This window comes from Montipora foliosa, chromosome 12 (assembly GCF_036669935.1).
Source record: "Montipora foliosa isolate CH-2021 chromosome 12, ASM3666993v2, whole genome shotgun sequence".
In the NCBI taxonomy this organism is placed as follows: Eukaryota; Metazoa; Cnidaria; class Anthozoa; order Scleractinia; family Acroporidae; genus Montipora; species Montipora foliosa.
The window spans coordinates 5,171,647-5,184,146 of record NC_090880.1 but is presented as its reverse complement, the minus strand read 5'-3'; the positions used below and the strand labels follow the sequence as shown (position 1 = coordinate 5,184,146).

Here is a 12,500-nt window from a genome sequence, read left to right as displayed (position 1 = left end):
TCTGTAGTGCAATGTTTTAATTTTTCTTTTCCTAGACAATTAATTGTATAGCTCCACGATTGTAAAGCACTCTACGACTCAACGATAAGGATTTCACGGTGGTCTGCCTTTGCACGGGGTCTATGACTCTTTTGTAGACTATCCTTATGATGATGTTGTTTATTGTCATTGAACTGTAATAAATAAATAAACGATTAACATTCTTTCCCGTAGTTCATTCAGTTGACACAAGGTGATCAAATGCACCTTTTTGTAGTTGCCTAGCACGTGATCAATTTCTTCCTTTTGACAGAACATCATGACGTTTCACTTCATTCATGAAAGTCAGAGACTGCAGAAATTTTCGTGTTTTTGCGATCGATGGTCATTAATCTTTCGATGAGAATTCGATTCAGAGTTATATATAAAAACTATGTTATTTTTTTCCTTCATCTGTCTTTTGGCGTGCCTTTTAAAGTTAACTCCCGGCTTTTACTGTACTTTTTGGTGCAAACGTAAAGCCAAAAAATGTTTTAGTCTAGCATCAGATTAGACTGAAAAGAAGAGGAATTATGAAGTGGAAACAACATCTTCAGTCCTTCCTTAGTGTTTGCAATAAAGGTTTGCTTAGTGCAACTGCAAGACATGCAGGAAAACGTCCGTCAGAGCAATTTGTAGTTAGCTTTTTTTTGCAGACTATTTATTTAAAGAAGAAACGAGTGAATTTTACTCAAGGGCGTGATTTGTTATCTTTAAACTGAATTTATTACCACAGCTTAAAAAATTAAAAGACCTCAAAATGGGACAGGACATTACAAAATAATGAAACGTGCGAACGTGTGAGCCAAAGGGCCTCTGCTGGCACGACATCTGGGTGACCCCTCAAATGCTCTTGACAAAAATAACTGGAATGCAGCAATTCAATACCACCAGAAACCCATAAGGGTTGAAACTTGTAACGGCCCCTATTGTTCTGGGAAACAAGCTTCTGAATATTCAATTTGCTAAGTACCATATTTGGAGCAACAAGAGTGAGGGGTTTCCTAATATGGTACTTAGCACTGAAAAATTCAACCAATCAGTTCTCACTGAATATTCGGAAGCTGTGAACGCGCGCTACACGTTTCAAGCCTTATGGGTTTCTGATACCACCCAATTCAGTGCCTTCCGTTTTTGTGTAACACGTACCACAGGTAACCCAATGTACGCTTCATGGTAGCGTCTAGTTACTGCCAGTATGCCAGTATGGCAATCCCAGTCGGAAAATGAGTAATATTTCGTCGTTTTATTTTCCTTGTCGGTAAAAGTCTTGCCTGTCACTCCCCTGCCAAGTGGTGTCTTTGTGCATAGAGTCTTCTGTGCTTATTTTGTTAGGTTTGAGGGGGTTGGGGTAATGCGTAGATTTTCCTGGTGCGCACAGGACAACATGTAATTGACCTGCAATTGCGTCGAAAGTCATTGTAACGCAAATAGCGTTTTAGTGCATCTTTAAACAAGATATATCTTTATGGAGATCAAGAATGGAACGTCAATTGGATAAATAAGTGAGGCGGTGAAAAATAAATATCTGGAATCTTAAAAGCGACGAGTAATGGAGTTCGACAACAATCCGCCCGTCGAGCCGAAATCAAAGTGAGCTGTATTTCTAATATTTTGCCAAGCCAAGTGTGGTGTTATGTAAACCACTGAAGCCAAATGGAAAGTTCTCTGGTAACTTAAGGGTTCAACAATGATAAAGAAGGAATCGAACACCTTTAGTGGATCTGTGATCTCCGTTGTCTGGCTATTTGTATTTATTTGTACTCAACTGTGCACAGTCTTCCGGTAACACTGATTGGAAATTTCACTAATTCTTGTTAACCTTCAATGGCGTCGGAAGTCATTGTAACGCGAATGGCGTTTTAGTGGATCTTTAAACAAAATATACCCTCATGGAGCTTAGGAAAGGAACGCCAGTTGGATGAACAAGACAGACGTTGAAAAATAAATATTTGGAATCTCTAAAGCGACAAGTAATGGTGTTCGACAACAATTTCATTTTTCGCCGTTGGATATGAAGTGAGCTTTGTTTCTAATATTTTCCTAACTTGGTATATTATATACAACACTGAAATCAAATGGCAATTTTTTTTTAAGGATTTAACAAACATTGAAGGAATCGAACGCCTTCAATGCATCACAGTGTTTACTGAAGTCGCATCTAAGTTGTCTGGCAATTTACATTTATTTGTATTCACCTCTGCACAGGTAAAAAAAAATTGGAAATGTGACCGTGAAGAATTATTTGAATGAACAGGTCTGTTGGAAGTGTGCTTGAGTTTCAACAAAATGAGCCCCAAAATCAGCAAAAAATTGTAATGCTTTTGAATAATAAAGTAGCTGCTATTTCCAAAACGATGGAATTACCTGGTGATAAATAACCTCGTCTTGGAGAGTAAAGTTTTGACTTTGCAGAAACAATGGTCAAGCTCAAGAGTTGGACCATTGTGATCTCTGTGTTGAATTCGCACATTTCTTGTCAAACTTTATAACTCTTGAAGGAAAAAGAAAACTAACAAAAACAAAAACCCGGTATCTTGCCATCATCTGACACAGATGTCTCACTGTTTCGCGAGTAAACACGCCGCGGTAACTTGATCACGGCGCCCGCTGAATTCGGTGTCACTTTCGATTTTGCGATTTACTTGTGCAGCCAAAAGGACAATAACAAAATTAGAGGAAGCAAAAATCTCTCAAAATGTTTTTCGCTGATGGTAACTTTTTATATTCGTGGTTCAAAATTAATGTTGTTTTCATGTCGTAAATTTTGTTGCTGATGACAAAATATTTTATTCTCGATCGACCGTCCTGAAACTTTCCTTCTGCTCTTCCTAAAAACTGTGTATCAATATTTATTTACTTTTGCATCAATGTTTCCTATGCATAAAGCAAGCTAACAAAATCTGTACCTTGCTTAGTTCGCATTTTTGAGCGTTAAATAGAATTTTCGGTCCTATGCTTCTGTTACAAAGTCGTATATTTTTTAGGTCACCCAGCCAGATACTAACCCCGCCAGACTCCTAGGAGTTAACTTAAGTGAACGTTTGTATTACAAAGCTGTCAGGTGCTCAGAGTGCACGCTCAAACTTGTGGTGAAAAGAAGTTGTGAGGGAACTTGAAAATGATGAACATGTCAGCCTAGAAGCCAATGTTTCTCGATTCCCTTCTATTTTCCTCAATTTTTCTGGGTTTAGTACTTTGCTAGTAACCACATGTCTTCTAGGGGGCTATTTACCTAAGACTTCTACCATGGCACTACAATGATATACAACACCAAAACAATATCGTGTACTGGTAGAGCTACATATTACGCAAAGACAACTTGAATCTCCTGGAAGACAAAACGCAGCTCAGTTGACAATATGAATAAAGCGCTGTCTTACTGCACTACCAAACGTACGCAATGCGTGCCTATTTGTTCTAAAGATGACATGAATTTTTTCTTTCTGACAAATGATCAATAGGCTGGTAGCCATGTTTTTAACCTCAGAAAAAGATCTGTTTCGTCGTATGAACGTGTGAGCCAAACAGCCTCTGCTGGTACGACTTCTGGGTGATCCCTTCTTAATGACCCCCGAAATTGCTGGAACGCTGCAGTTCAATACCACCCCACTCAGTCCCCTCCGTTTTTTGAGTAACACGTACCACAGGCAACCCAGTGTACGCTCATGGAGCGTATAGTTTTTACTTTTTGTCACTCCCCTGCTAAGTGGTGCCTTTCTGCACAGAGTCTTCTGTGCGTATTTTGTTAGGTTTGAGGCGGTTAGGGTAATGCGCAGATTTCTCTGGTGGACACAAGAGAACATTTAATTAACCTGCAATGGCGTTTCAGTGCATCTTTAAACAAAATATACCTTTATGGAGTTCAAGAATGGAACGTCAATTAGATAAACAAGACAGGTGGTGAAAAATAAATATGTGGAATCTTAAAAGCGACGAGTAATGGAGTTCGACAACAATCTTTCGCCCGTCGAGTCAAAATCAAAGTGAGCTGTATTTCTAATATTTTACGAAGTTCGCTGTTATGTGCAACACTGAAACCTAATCGAAAATTCTCTGGTAACTTATGGGTTCAACAAAGACAGAGAAGGAATCGAACACCTTAAGTGATCGGTGATCTCTGTTGTCTGGCTATTTGTATTTACTCTGCACAGTCTTCAGGTAAAAAAATAATTGGAAATGTGACAGCCAAGAATTTTTGAAAAAAAGCTTGTCGTCTATTTTGTGCTTCATTAGTCAAGGAAAAGGTTCTTCCGGAAAGGGTTTTGATCCTGAAATTTATTTTGTTGCGTATGGTAATTTGACACGATTGAGTTTCTTGTCTTCAAGCACGCAATAAAATAGGAAGGGGATTTTGCCTGTAATAGCAAATATGTTGTTTGTTTCAATAAATTTTTGGCCGTAAAAGGTGGTCTTTATGAATTCATCATGTTGTGTAATATTCGAGCTTAACAAATTTGCATATGTGCGTTGAAATGTGATACGCGAGGAGACAGGAATGTTTTCTCCCTGACAACTGATTAATAGGTTGCCAAGGTTTTAACCTCAGATTAATATCTGTTTTGTCATTATAGTGTAAAATTAAGTTCATTTGGGAAGCCAACAATGTTTCTTTAATTTCCTGGTTAATCCAATCTATTGCTACGACTTACTAGTGCGAAGATTGTTTACACGAAACTCATGCTTCTTGCGAATGAAATTACATCATTTGCGTGACATAGCTTCTTCATCACGAAGATTTTTCAACAGTATATCATCACTTCACTCTGACCCAAAAACATTCAGATAGTAAAAAACGTCATACTGAGAGGTTTTTCTCCGGGTACTCCGGTTTCCCCTACACTAGCAGCAGTGTACGTCTGGGAGTGCTCCACTACATTTAGAAGGCAAATGAAGCAAGTGTGTAAGAACAAGCTATTCTTACTACATTCATTACACGTGTTTACGTCATACTCTTCTTTCACTTGCTGTACTTATTGGTGTTCTTGGCATTGCATTTCTACATCGTTTATCACTCATGAGGGATAGCTTGAACAAAAGAAATCCCTAAAATGTGATAAACCAATCACAGAGCCTCTACACCAAGGTGCTGCTTGACTCGTTTTTTTGTCTGTCACGCAACACTCTTTGAACAATGAATATGAAGCAACTCTTGACACAATTGTCGCGATTGCAATCAAAGTGTCGCTAAAAATTCGGTGCCAGTTGAATCAATTCCTATTCAGTAATGGAGCAAATGACAAATGAAAGCTCATTATCGTCCATGTTGGTATATATTTTTTCCTACCATTTCCTGGTATGTACTTTACTGAACATGGATATACATGAGTATACATAAATATATATGGGTATACATGGAAATTCACCTTTATATATAGCATAAACAATTTAAGGCTTTAATACATCCATGATATAATTACATACTATTATGATACACTTTAATAACCCTACTTAAAGTACCAACCTATTTCCTGTCACGCAATTCTCGGCTTACCCTGATTCGCCCCAGTCTTCTCCTGTCTGCCACGTTACCCAAACCGCACAAGCGCCGTATTAATTTAAAGACGAAGGCAAGTGAAGAAGAACGATCATCGTGAAGGAAAATAAATCTTCCGTTAAAAAAGAGTAAAAAAAATAATGGATCCTCCCATGGGAGGTAAGGATGTATATATTTTTCATATTTTAGTACTCATCTCTCATCTCGCAGCTTATGCTTTTTTCAAGCTTCTGCTAAACAACTGAAATATACAAACTTAAGCTTAACACCTACAGGGCCAATTGAAGAGCCTGCTCGTTTGGCATATAACTATGTTTCGTTCTTTTAACCCCTGCTTGGCGAAAAGAACTTAAGGAACAGCTTTACAGATTTTAGGCTAGACTCCAAGTTAAGCTTTCCTATGTCTTGTTCTATCATTCTCTGCTGAGTCAAATGGACCGGTTCTTATCTGGCCAACGCAACGTTCATCAATTTTAGCAATAACGAATTCAAATGTTTAGCAATACTCGAGTAATAACACTAACCCCTTATTATCATCTTTTTATCATGCAGTAAATATTATTCAATTATTAAGTGTTTTAATTTAGTTTTGTAATTCTACTAATCAATGACTATTTTTCTTTTCTTTCCTTTCCTTTTTCACTAGACTCTAACTTCCACCCTCCACAAACTGCTCCTCGCAAGCGTTCACCTCATGATGGTATCTCTTCACTAATATTTCTGCATGTTATTTACATGTTAATACAATCATCTGTTAATTCTGTTAACTGTGTTTATAAATAAAACAAATGTATAACAACAACAACAACAACAACAAACGTTATAACCCTTTTTCCTAACAGAACAAATTACAATGAAGAAAATGAAAGTATTAAAAGAGTAATGGCTTCCTTAATAACTGTGAAAGCTAATAAAAGTTGGAAGCCAAAGAAAAAGAGACTAAATTGAAGGACAGGTCGGACACACAAGAAACACACATAACAAAATACAACTACAATACAATCAACTTAACCTAAACTATCTACCTAACCTGTCTAATATAAAAACATAACTTAAAGTTAGTCCAGCAAATAAGTCATAAAGAAAGAAGGCACTTTGTCACATTCAAAGAGAATGTCATGAAAACAATATGGTGAAGCTTAAGACAAAATAAAATAATCTTCAAAAACAAAATCAGGACTTACTATATTTACTTTATTTAGCAGATAATCTTTAACACTTGCTTTAAATTTATTTTTAAAAGGAACATGATTTCATATTTTTAACTAATACTGTAATTATTTTGATTAAGCTTCTTTTTTCTTAGCCAGACTGAAAAGAGGGAGTGTTTTTCTCATGTAAAAAGATGTCATCTCTGGATGAAAGCCTTATAATATTTAACATTAGTGTATACTAAACCAGTGGAACGCGTGCACTGATGCCATGGCTACTCAAATTCCGGATATCCTATGCTATTCACCTCCGAGCAGCTCGCACACGGAATTTGCACCCGAAAATGTTGTAATCATTGAAGGAGTAAATGAATTAAAATCATCTTTTTGTGCTATATTATCTCAATGTTTTAGTATATGCTGAAACAACTATTCACCTCACTGTTAGTGGCTAGTGGTAGATATCCACCACTAGCCACCTCCACTTGCTAAATAATGCTAAATATCAATTGCCATTTGTCAGGTGATTATTGGTGAATAAAAGCAGAGACAAAGTCAATGTTTTTAATCACCAAGCCTGAGGTGAATAATAATGATTATTGTTTAGTATAGTTACATAGATGATTATTTGAGAATATGCATTTCCTTTTAAAAATAATATTAATTTCTTTGTCTGTCATCTTGATAATATGGTTTGTGGCCATTTTGAAAAAAAAAAACATCTTGATTTTCTCATAATAATCACCTCAAGTTCAACCAATCAGTGCAGAGAAGTTTCAATAATCACCTACGTACGTAAAGATACTAATGGTATATTATTGGAAAAACTTCTTAAAAAAAATTAAAATAATGATATAAAAGACTAGGTTAAGGTAAAGGTACACCTTATTTAATGTCGGTAATTCCTTTACCCTCCAGAGCATATTCTCCCAGGAAGCCAAGGGTGTGTTCATTTCACCCCCCTCTTTCCATCAGTGCTCTGTTTTAAGGGTATTTAAAGCTACATATACTACATTGAAAGGAAAGAAGTCTAAACAAGATTGTGAGATCCGGGAATCGAACTCGGGACCTCTTGCACCAAGGCCGCGTACTAACCAACTGTGCCACCCTTGTTCCTACAAGAAGAGAATAAAATAAGAGAATAAAAAAAAAATTTTCCTAGTCTCATTATTATTTTTAACATTATTTGATAACCACTGATCAATAACTCAGTTGGTTCATATTGGACTATCGTGCAGTTGTCGGAGGATCAAAAGCTCCAGACCAACACTCGAGGTCTTAATGTTACTGAGAAGAAAGAGCTGCAATTGCTTCAACTCTCTAGTCTTCTCAGGAAAGGGCAATAACCCATACATGTATGCCCTGTCTTTAAAACCTACAGTGTTTATAAACTGTATGAGATGTGAACCCACACACTATTCACAAAGAGTAGGGCATGGAGTTCATAGTGGATGAGGGTTTAAGTGCTCAAATACAATAAGCTACTCTACAATCCAAGGGTAAATACATATAAAGATACAATGATGGTCATGATAAAACTCAGAAACTATAATTACCAAATTTTACTTTGTATGGTGACTGGTGACTGAAGGTGAAAACCATTTTGTGGTTCTTTAGATAATGCTGATATGTACAGCCCAAGACCGCCAGTTCAGAAGCGCCATGTGCCAGGTGTGTTAATTATAACATTTTAATATACTCCTGAACATGTATTGCTACATACATCAGAGTGTTGAAGCTGTTTTGGGTTGTGCATCTGGAAAGTGTGGCTGTCAGGTGCAGGGAATTGAAATTTTGCACTCTTTTTGTTCGGCAGGACAACATAGAGCAGGGCCATATGGGGGATCAACTGGCCCCACCCCCCTATTTGAGGACACCAGTACAGAGAGCACACAGGGAATCCCAGGAATGCCAACTGGGTTCTCTCAATATGCTGGGAATGAATTTCTACAGGGTCCGATGGCCAATGTAGCTGTTGGTTATGGAGCACAAATGGCTAATCAAGGAAAAGAATATGTTGAAAAACATGTATGTATCAAAGCATTGTACAAAATGTAGCTGCGTGCAAAACTCACGATAGCTAGTGGTAATATTAAGGGGAGAGTTTCATGTCTCTTTGCATGGGCAAACTGTCACGTCAGCCTATTTAATTCCATCGTTAGTGAAACAATCGAAAGCACTGATGCAGGAAATGGAAACAATGCCATAAAAGTGAAATTACTCAATCCCAATTGGAATTACTTTTGCAATCATTTCCTTTGGCTTATGAACCTACTGCATGCGAGTAGATAACTTTTGTGTTATGACAACTCATGCATAGAATAAAATGTTTGGCGCATACAATACGTTCGATGGTCAAAACTAAATTTGATAGTTTCTGTGTAAACCTGCAGTATCTTCCACCAAATTCGGGTCATTCAATGTATTTTTTTTTTATACGTTCTGTGATTAATGAACATCATCTGGTTCAGTAAGAAACTGGAAAAATTTCTACTGCTAGCACCAAAGCTTGGACACACACAAAAGCATGAAATTCTCCCTTTAACCCCAACACTATTTTAAAAAAACCACTGTTTTGAATCCAACAATGCCATTACCTTATTGTAGCTTGAAGTATGTTGAAGTATTTTTTTGAGGAAATTATAAACCAAGGAGCTAGAAACTCCTGTGAGTTTATCTTAGAATTACTAGCAGTGGCTTATCCAGATGTGGAGGTAAGGTGGGGTCCCGCTCTCAAACATTTTGTTTTTGCCCTTTGAATTAACAGTTTGGTGTTTGTTCCCCTGGATCCGCCATTGACTAGTATTATAGCCAAGTCTTTGACACAAGTGCTGACCAATTCCTCAGTTACTCTCTAAACCCCCCCCCCCCCCTTCCTTAGCTCCTTCATTTTTCTCTCAGACCTCACATCCTTTTCTTCCAATATTAGTCACTTCCTTTCTTACAAGTCTTCATCCTCCCCTTTTTTCAATACTTTTTTTTCACTTAAAGGTCCACCATAACAGCTTCCTCTACTAGTATATCATAGGTGTCGTAGCATCTCATATTGAAATCCTAAGAATGAACACAAGGATGAGAGCTTCATTATTATTCATGTATAGAGTTTCAGTGCATACAAACTATTTTACTGTTTGTGATGCAGCGAAAGGTCTTGCTTCCTTATTTGTGACTGTGATTGCCAAAGTGGACACTAATGACCCGCCGTTCGTTTTTTGTTTGGAGTTCGTTTATCTCAGAAATTCCGTGCAAATGTTGCCTCCATTCATTCCAAAAACTTAAGCTTCCAGTCCCTATTTTCTGCAGCCCCTCCGAAATGTTTCTCCCGTTCGTTACAAAAATTAAAGCATCCATTGATTCCACTTTATTTTCATGGTTGTGGTGCAAGCTCGTCTTTATTACATTATTATAATTAATGGCAAAAAACTCCATAATAATGATTATGGAGATTTTAATTGTCAACATGATATGAATTGAGGACAGCTGAAATGGAACTTGCCTGTTTTTTTTTTCTCCTCTTCAGATTGACCGTTTTGTTTCAGTTTCCAAGTTAAAGTATTACTTTGCCGTTGACACATCATACGTTGTGAAAAAGCTTGGACTTTTGATTTTTCCTTTCACACACAAAGTATGTGCAGTCGTATGTTTTGATATTAAAATTATTGCATGTTACCATTCTGCTGTGGTTACTGTTATGGGTGAGATCTATGCAACTATGCATCCAAGTTGATATATATGTGTAAGAAGCTTGGTTACTTTTCCTCATTAGCCCATTGACTTCTGAACCCCCTCCCCCCCTTCCTGCCCATTGATGAGTAAAATCTGTTAAGAGTCACTCTCAGTGATTAATGGGTTAAGCAGATATAGATTTGCCTGGAGTCAATATTCAGCTGCACAAATTACAGTTAAGCTATGTCACACATGACCAGTATCCACAAGTCTGAAATTAGCAGTTGAATTGCTCTTTGGAGCTTCCAAGATTTGAATGGGATCTTGTCCTGAAAGTCGCTATGAAAAATGCACAATAGCTGAACAATAATTCATCGAACACTTGAAGTAGCTTTTCAAACAAGTGTTATTTTATAATAAAATGAAAGTTCAATGCCAACTTTCTTTGTTATATCAAGGAAAGTATCCACAGGAATTCAAATCTCGAGAGCAAAGTTCAAAATTGACATGCAGATTTCAATACTCAGGTCAAATTTCAAAACTACTGGTCACACACGGTGGCATAGCTTGACTGTAATGCCTGCAAGATTGGGTACCTTGACATCTAGGAGCTTCCATCATTCAATGCTAAGCAGTGTTTGGGAAGGCTGTCATTATTACAGACTGATTAACTCCCTTCTGTGTCACTCGAGCCTCCCGTTTGTAAAGTCATTCATCTGTTGTCGATTGCATCACAAAACACTTTTGACTATTAGGGCATGTACCTTGATTGCTAGCAGTCTTCAGGCTCATCAATGTCATTTGACTTTCTGACTTTGAGACAGCACTGATGTGTTGTAATAATAATAATAATCAATTTTTATTGGATACAACAGAATTACAATATTGATTTTTATTGAGGCCTCTAGAGTGGTGGTAATGTGAGTTTTTGATAAAAGGGGAAAGTGAGAGTATCAGAGGAAAACTTTTCACAGCAGAGCAGAGATTCAACGGAAATAACCTGGGACACAGTGGGTTAAGGCAAGTGCTGTCACCTCTGCTGTCCCTGTGCCCAGTGACAGTGGAAGGTGTGAGTTCAAGGCTTAGTGGACCCTGAGTGATCAGGGAACCCAGCCTCTGATCGCTCAGAGGATAAGAATCCCTGATAAGCAAAGACATTTTTGGTGCCAAACATGGCCAGGAAGAAAAGTAATTGGATAAATTATTATTATTATTATTATTATTATTATTATTATTATTATTATTATTATTATATAAACACCAATTAAATACCAAGTGAGCTTTCATGTGAAAACATGATATCTTCACACGTGAAGTTAACATGTTATTTTCACATGAAAAAAGATCGCTGTTGCTATGGTTACATATGAAAATCACGCCTTTCGATGCTTTTCATGAAATGATTTAGTATTTCATTGGTGTTTATATAGTATACTAAGTAGAATATTACTTGGTTGCTTGGAGATACGAAATTTCTCTTCTCGTGTTAAAAAATATCTCACTTGTTTGCTGCGCTCACTATTACATTTTTCAACACTCAAAGAGAAATTTTGTATCCAAGCATGGCCATGTAATATCTTCTATTTATTGAATGACCGTCATGAAAATTGGGATAATCTAATTTAGATGGAAAAGCCTGTATTTTGCTTTGTTTGTCTTGCAAGGGTTACAGATATAAAGCTTGTAACTGCGATGGCAACCAACAGTTAAAGTAGAGCTGCCGTTTTATTTTTAAGGCTGGTTTTTTTCTTTTTTGAGTGCTCTTTTTTGCTTTTTTAAGAACTGGTCAGTGCAGTACAATAAAGCAGAACCTGTTGCACCTAGATATGAAGTAAATGCTCCTGATCTTTACATTCCAGGTAATATCAGAAAATTAATGCCCATCTTACTGTATTAGTGTCATTATTTGAAACATCTTTAATCTTGTTACGTTATCCCATCTTATCAGGGGTGGACCTAGGGGGAGGGTGCAGGGGGTGGGTTTCCCCCCCCCCCTCCCCTCAAGAGTGCTGAAACTAGTAAACATCACAGTGTCCCTTCCATATTTAGCGTTAATCAGGTCTAAGCTTCTAAGCTTCCTTTTATTTTCAAGTTAGGGTCCTTTTTAATTTAGTCGGTTGTAGAATGCATATTACATGTATTTGAGAGGTGTCATTAGTGTATTTTTA

At 37.1% G+C, this 12,500-nt stretch overlaps 2 protein-coding genes across 4 annotated transcripts in view; one reads left to right on the top strand and one right to left on the bottom strand.

The window, feature by feature from the left end:
- The window catches only part of LOC137978477 (MAM and LDL-receptor class A domain-containing protein 2-like), a 359,940-nt gene that overhangs the window by 74,922 nt on the left and 272,518 nt on the right, over positions 1-12,500 (bottom strand). The gene's annotated exons all lie outside the window — the stretch shown is intronic.
- LOC137980455 (protein YIF1B-like) overlaps positions 5,537-12,500 on the top strand; it is a 19,696-nt gene continuing 12,732 nt past the window's right edge. Inside the window, exons 1-6 of one of the 2 annotated variants that reach the window (XM_068827905.1) lie at positions 5,541-5,674; positions 6,162-6,215; positions 8,284-8,337; positions 8,483-8,694; positions 10,187-10,291; positions 12,113-12,191. In XM_068827905.1, coding sequence (XP_068684006.1) covers positions 5,656-5,674; positions 6,162-6,215; positions 8,284-8,337; positions 8,483-8,694; positions 10,187-10,291; positions 12,113-12,191 — 523 coding nt within the window. In that variant the 5' untranslated portion in view covers positions 5,541-5,655. Of the gene's footprint in view, positions 5,675-6,161; positions 6,216-8,283; positions 8,338-8,482; positions 8,695-10,186; positions 10,292-12,112; positions 12,192-12,500 lie in introns of both variants that reach the window. The other variant, XM_068827906.1, reaches the window with a different exon arrangement.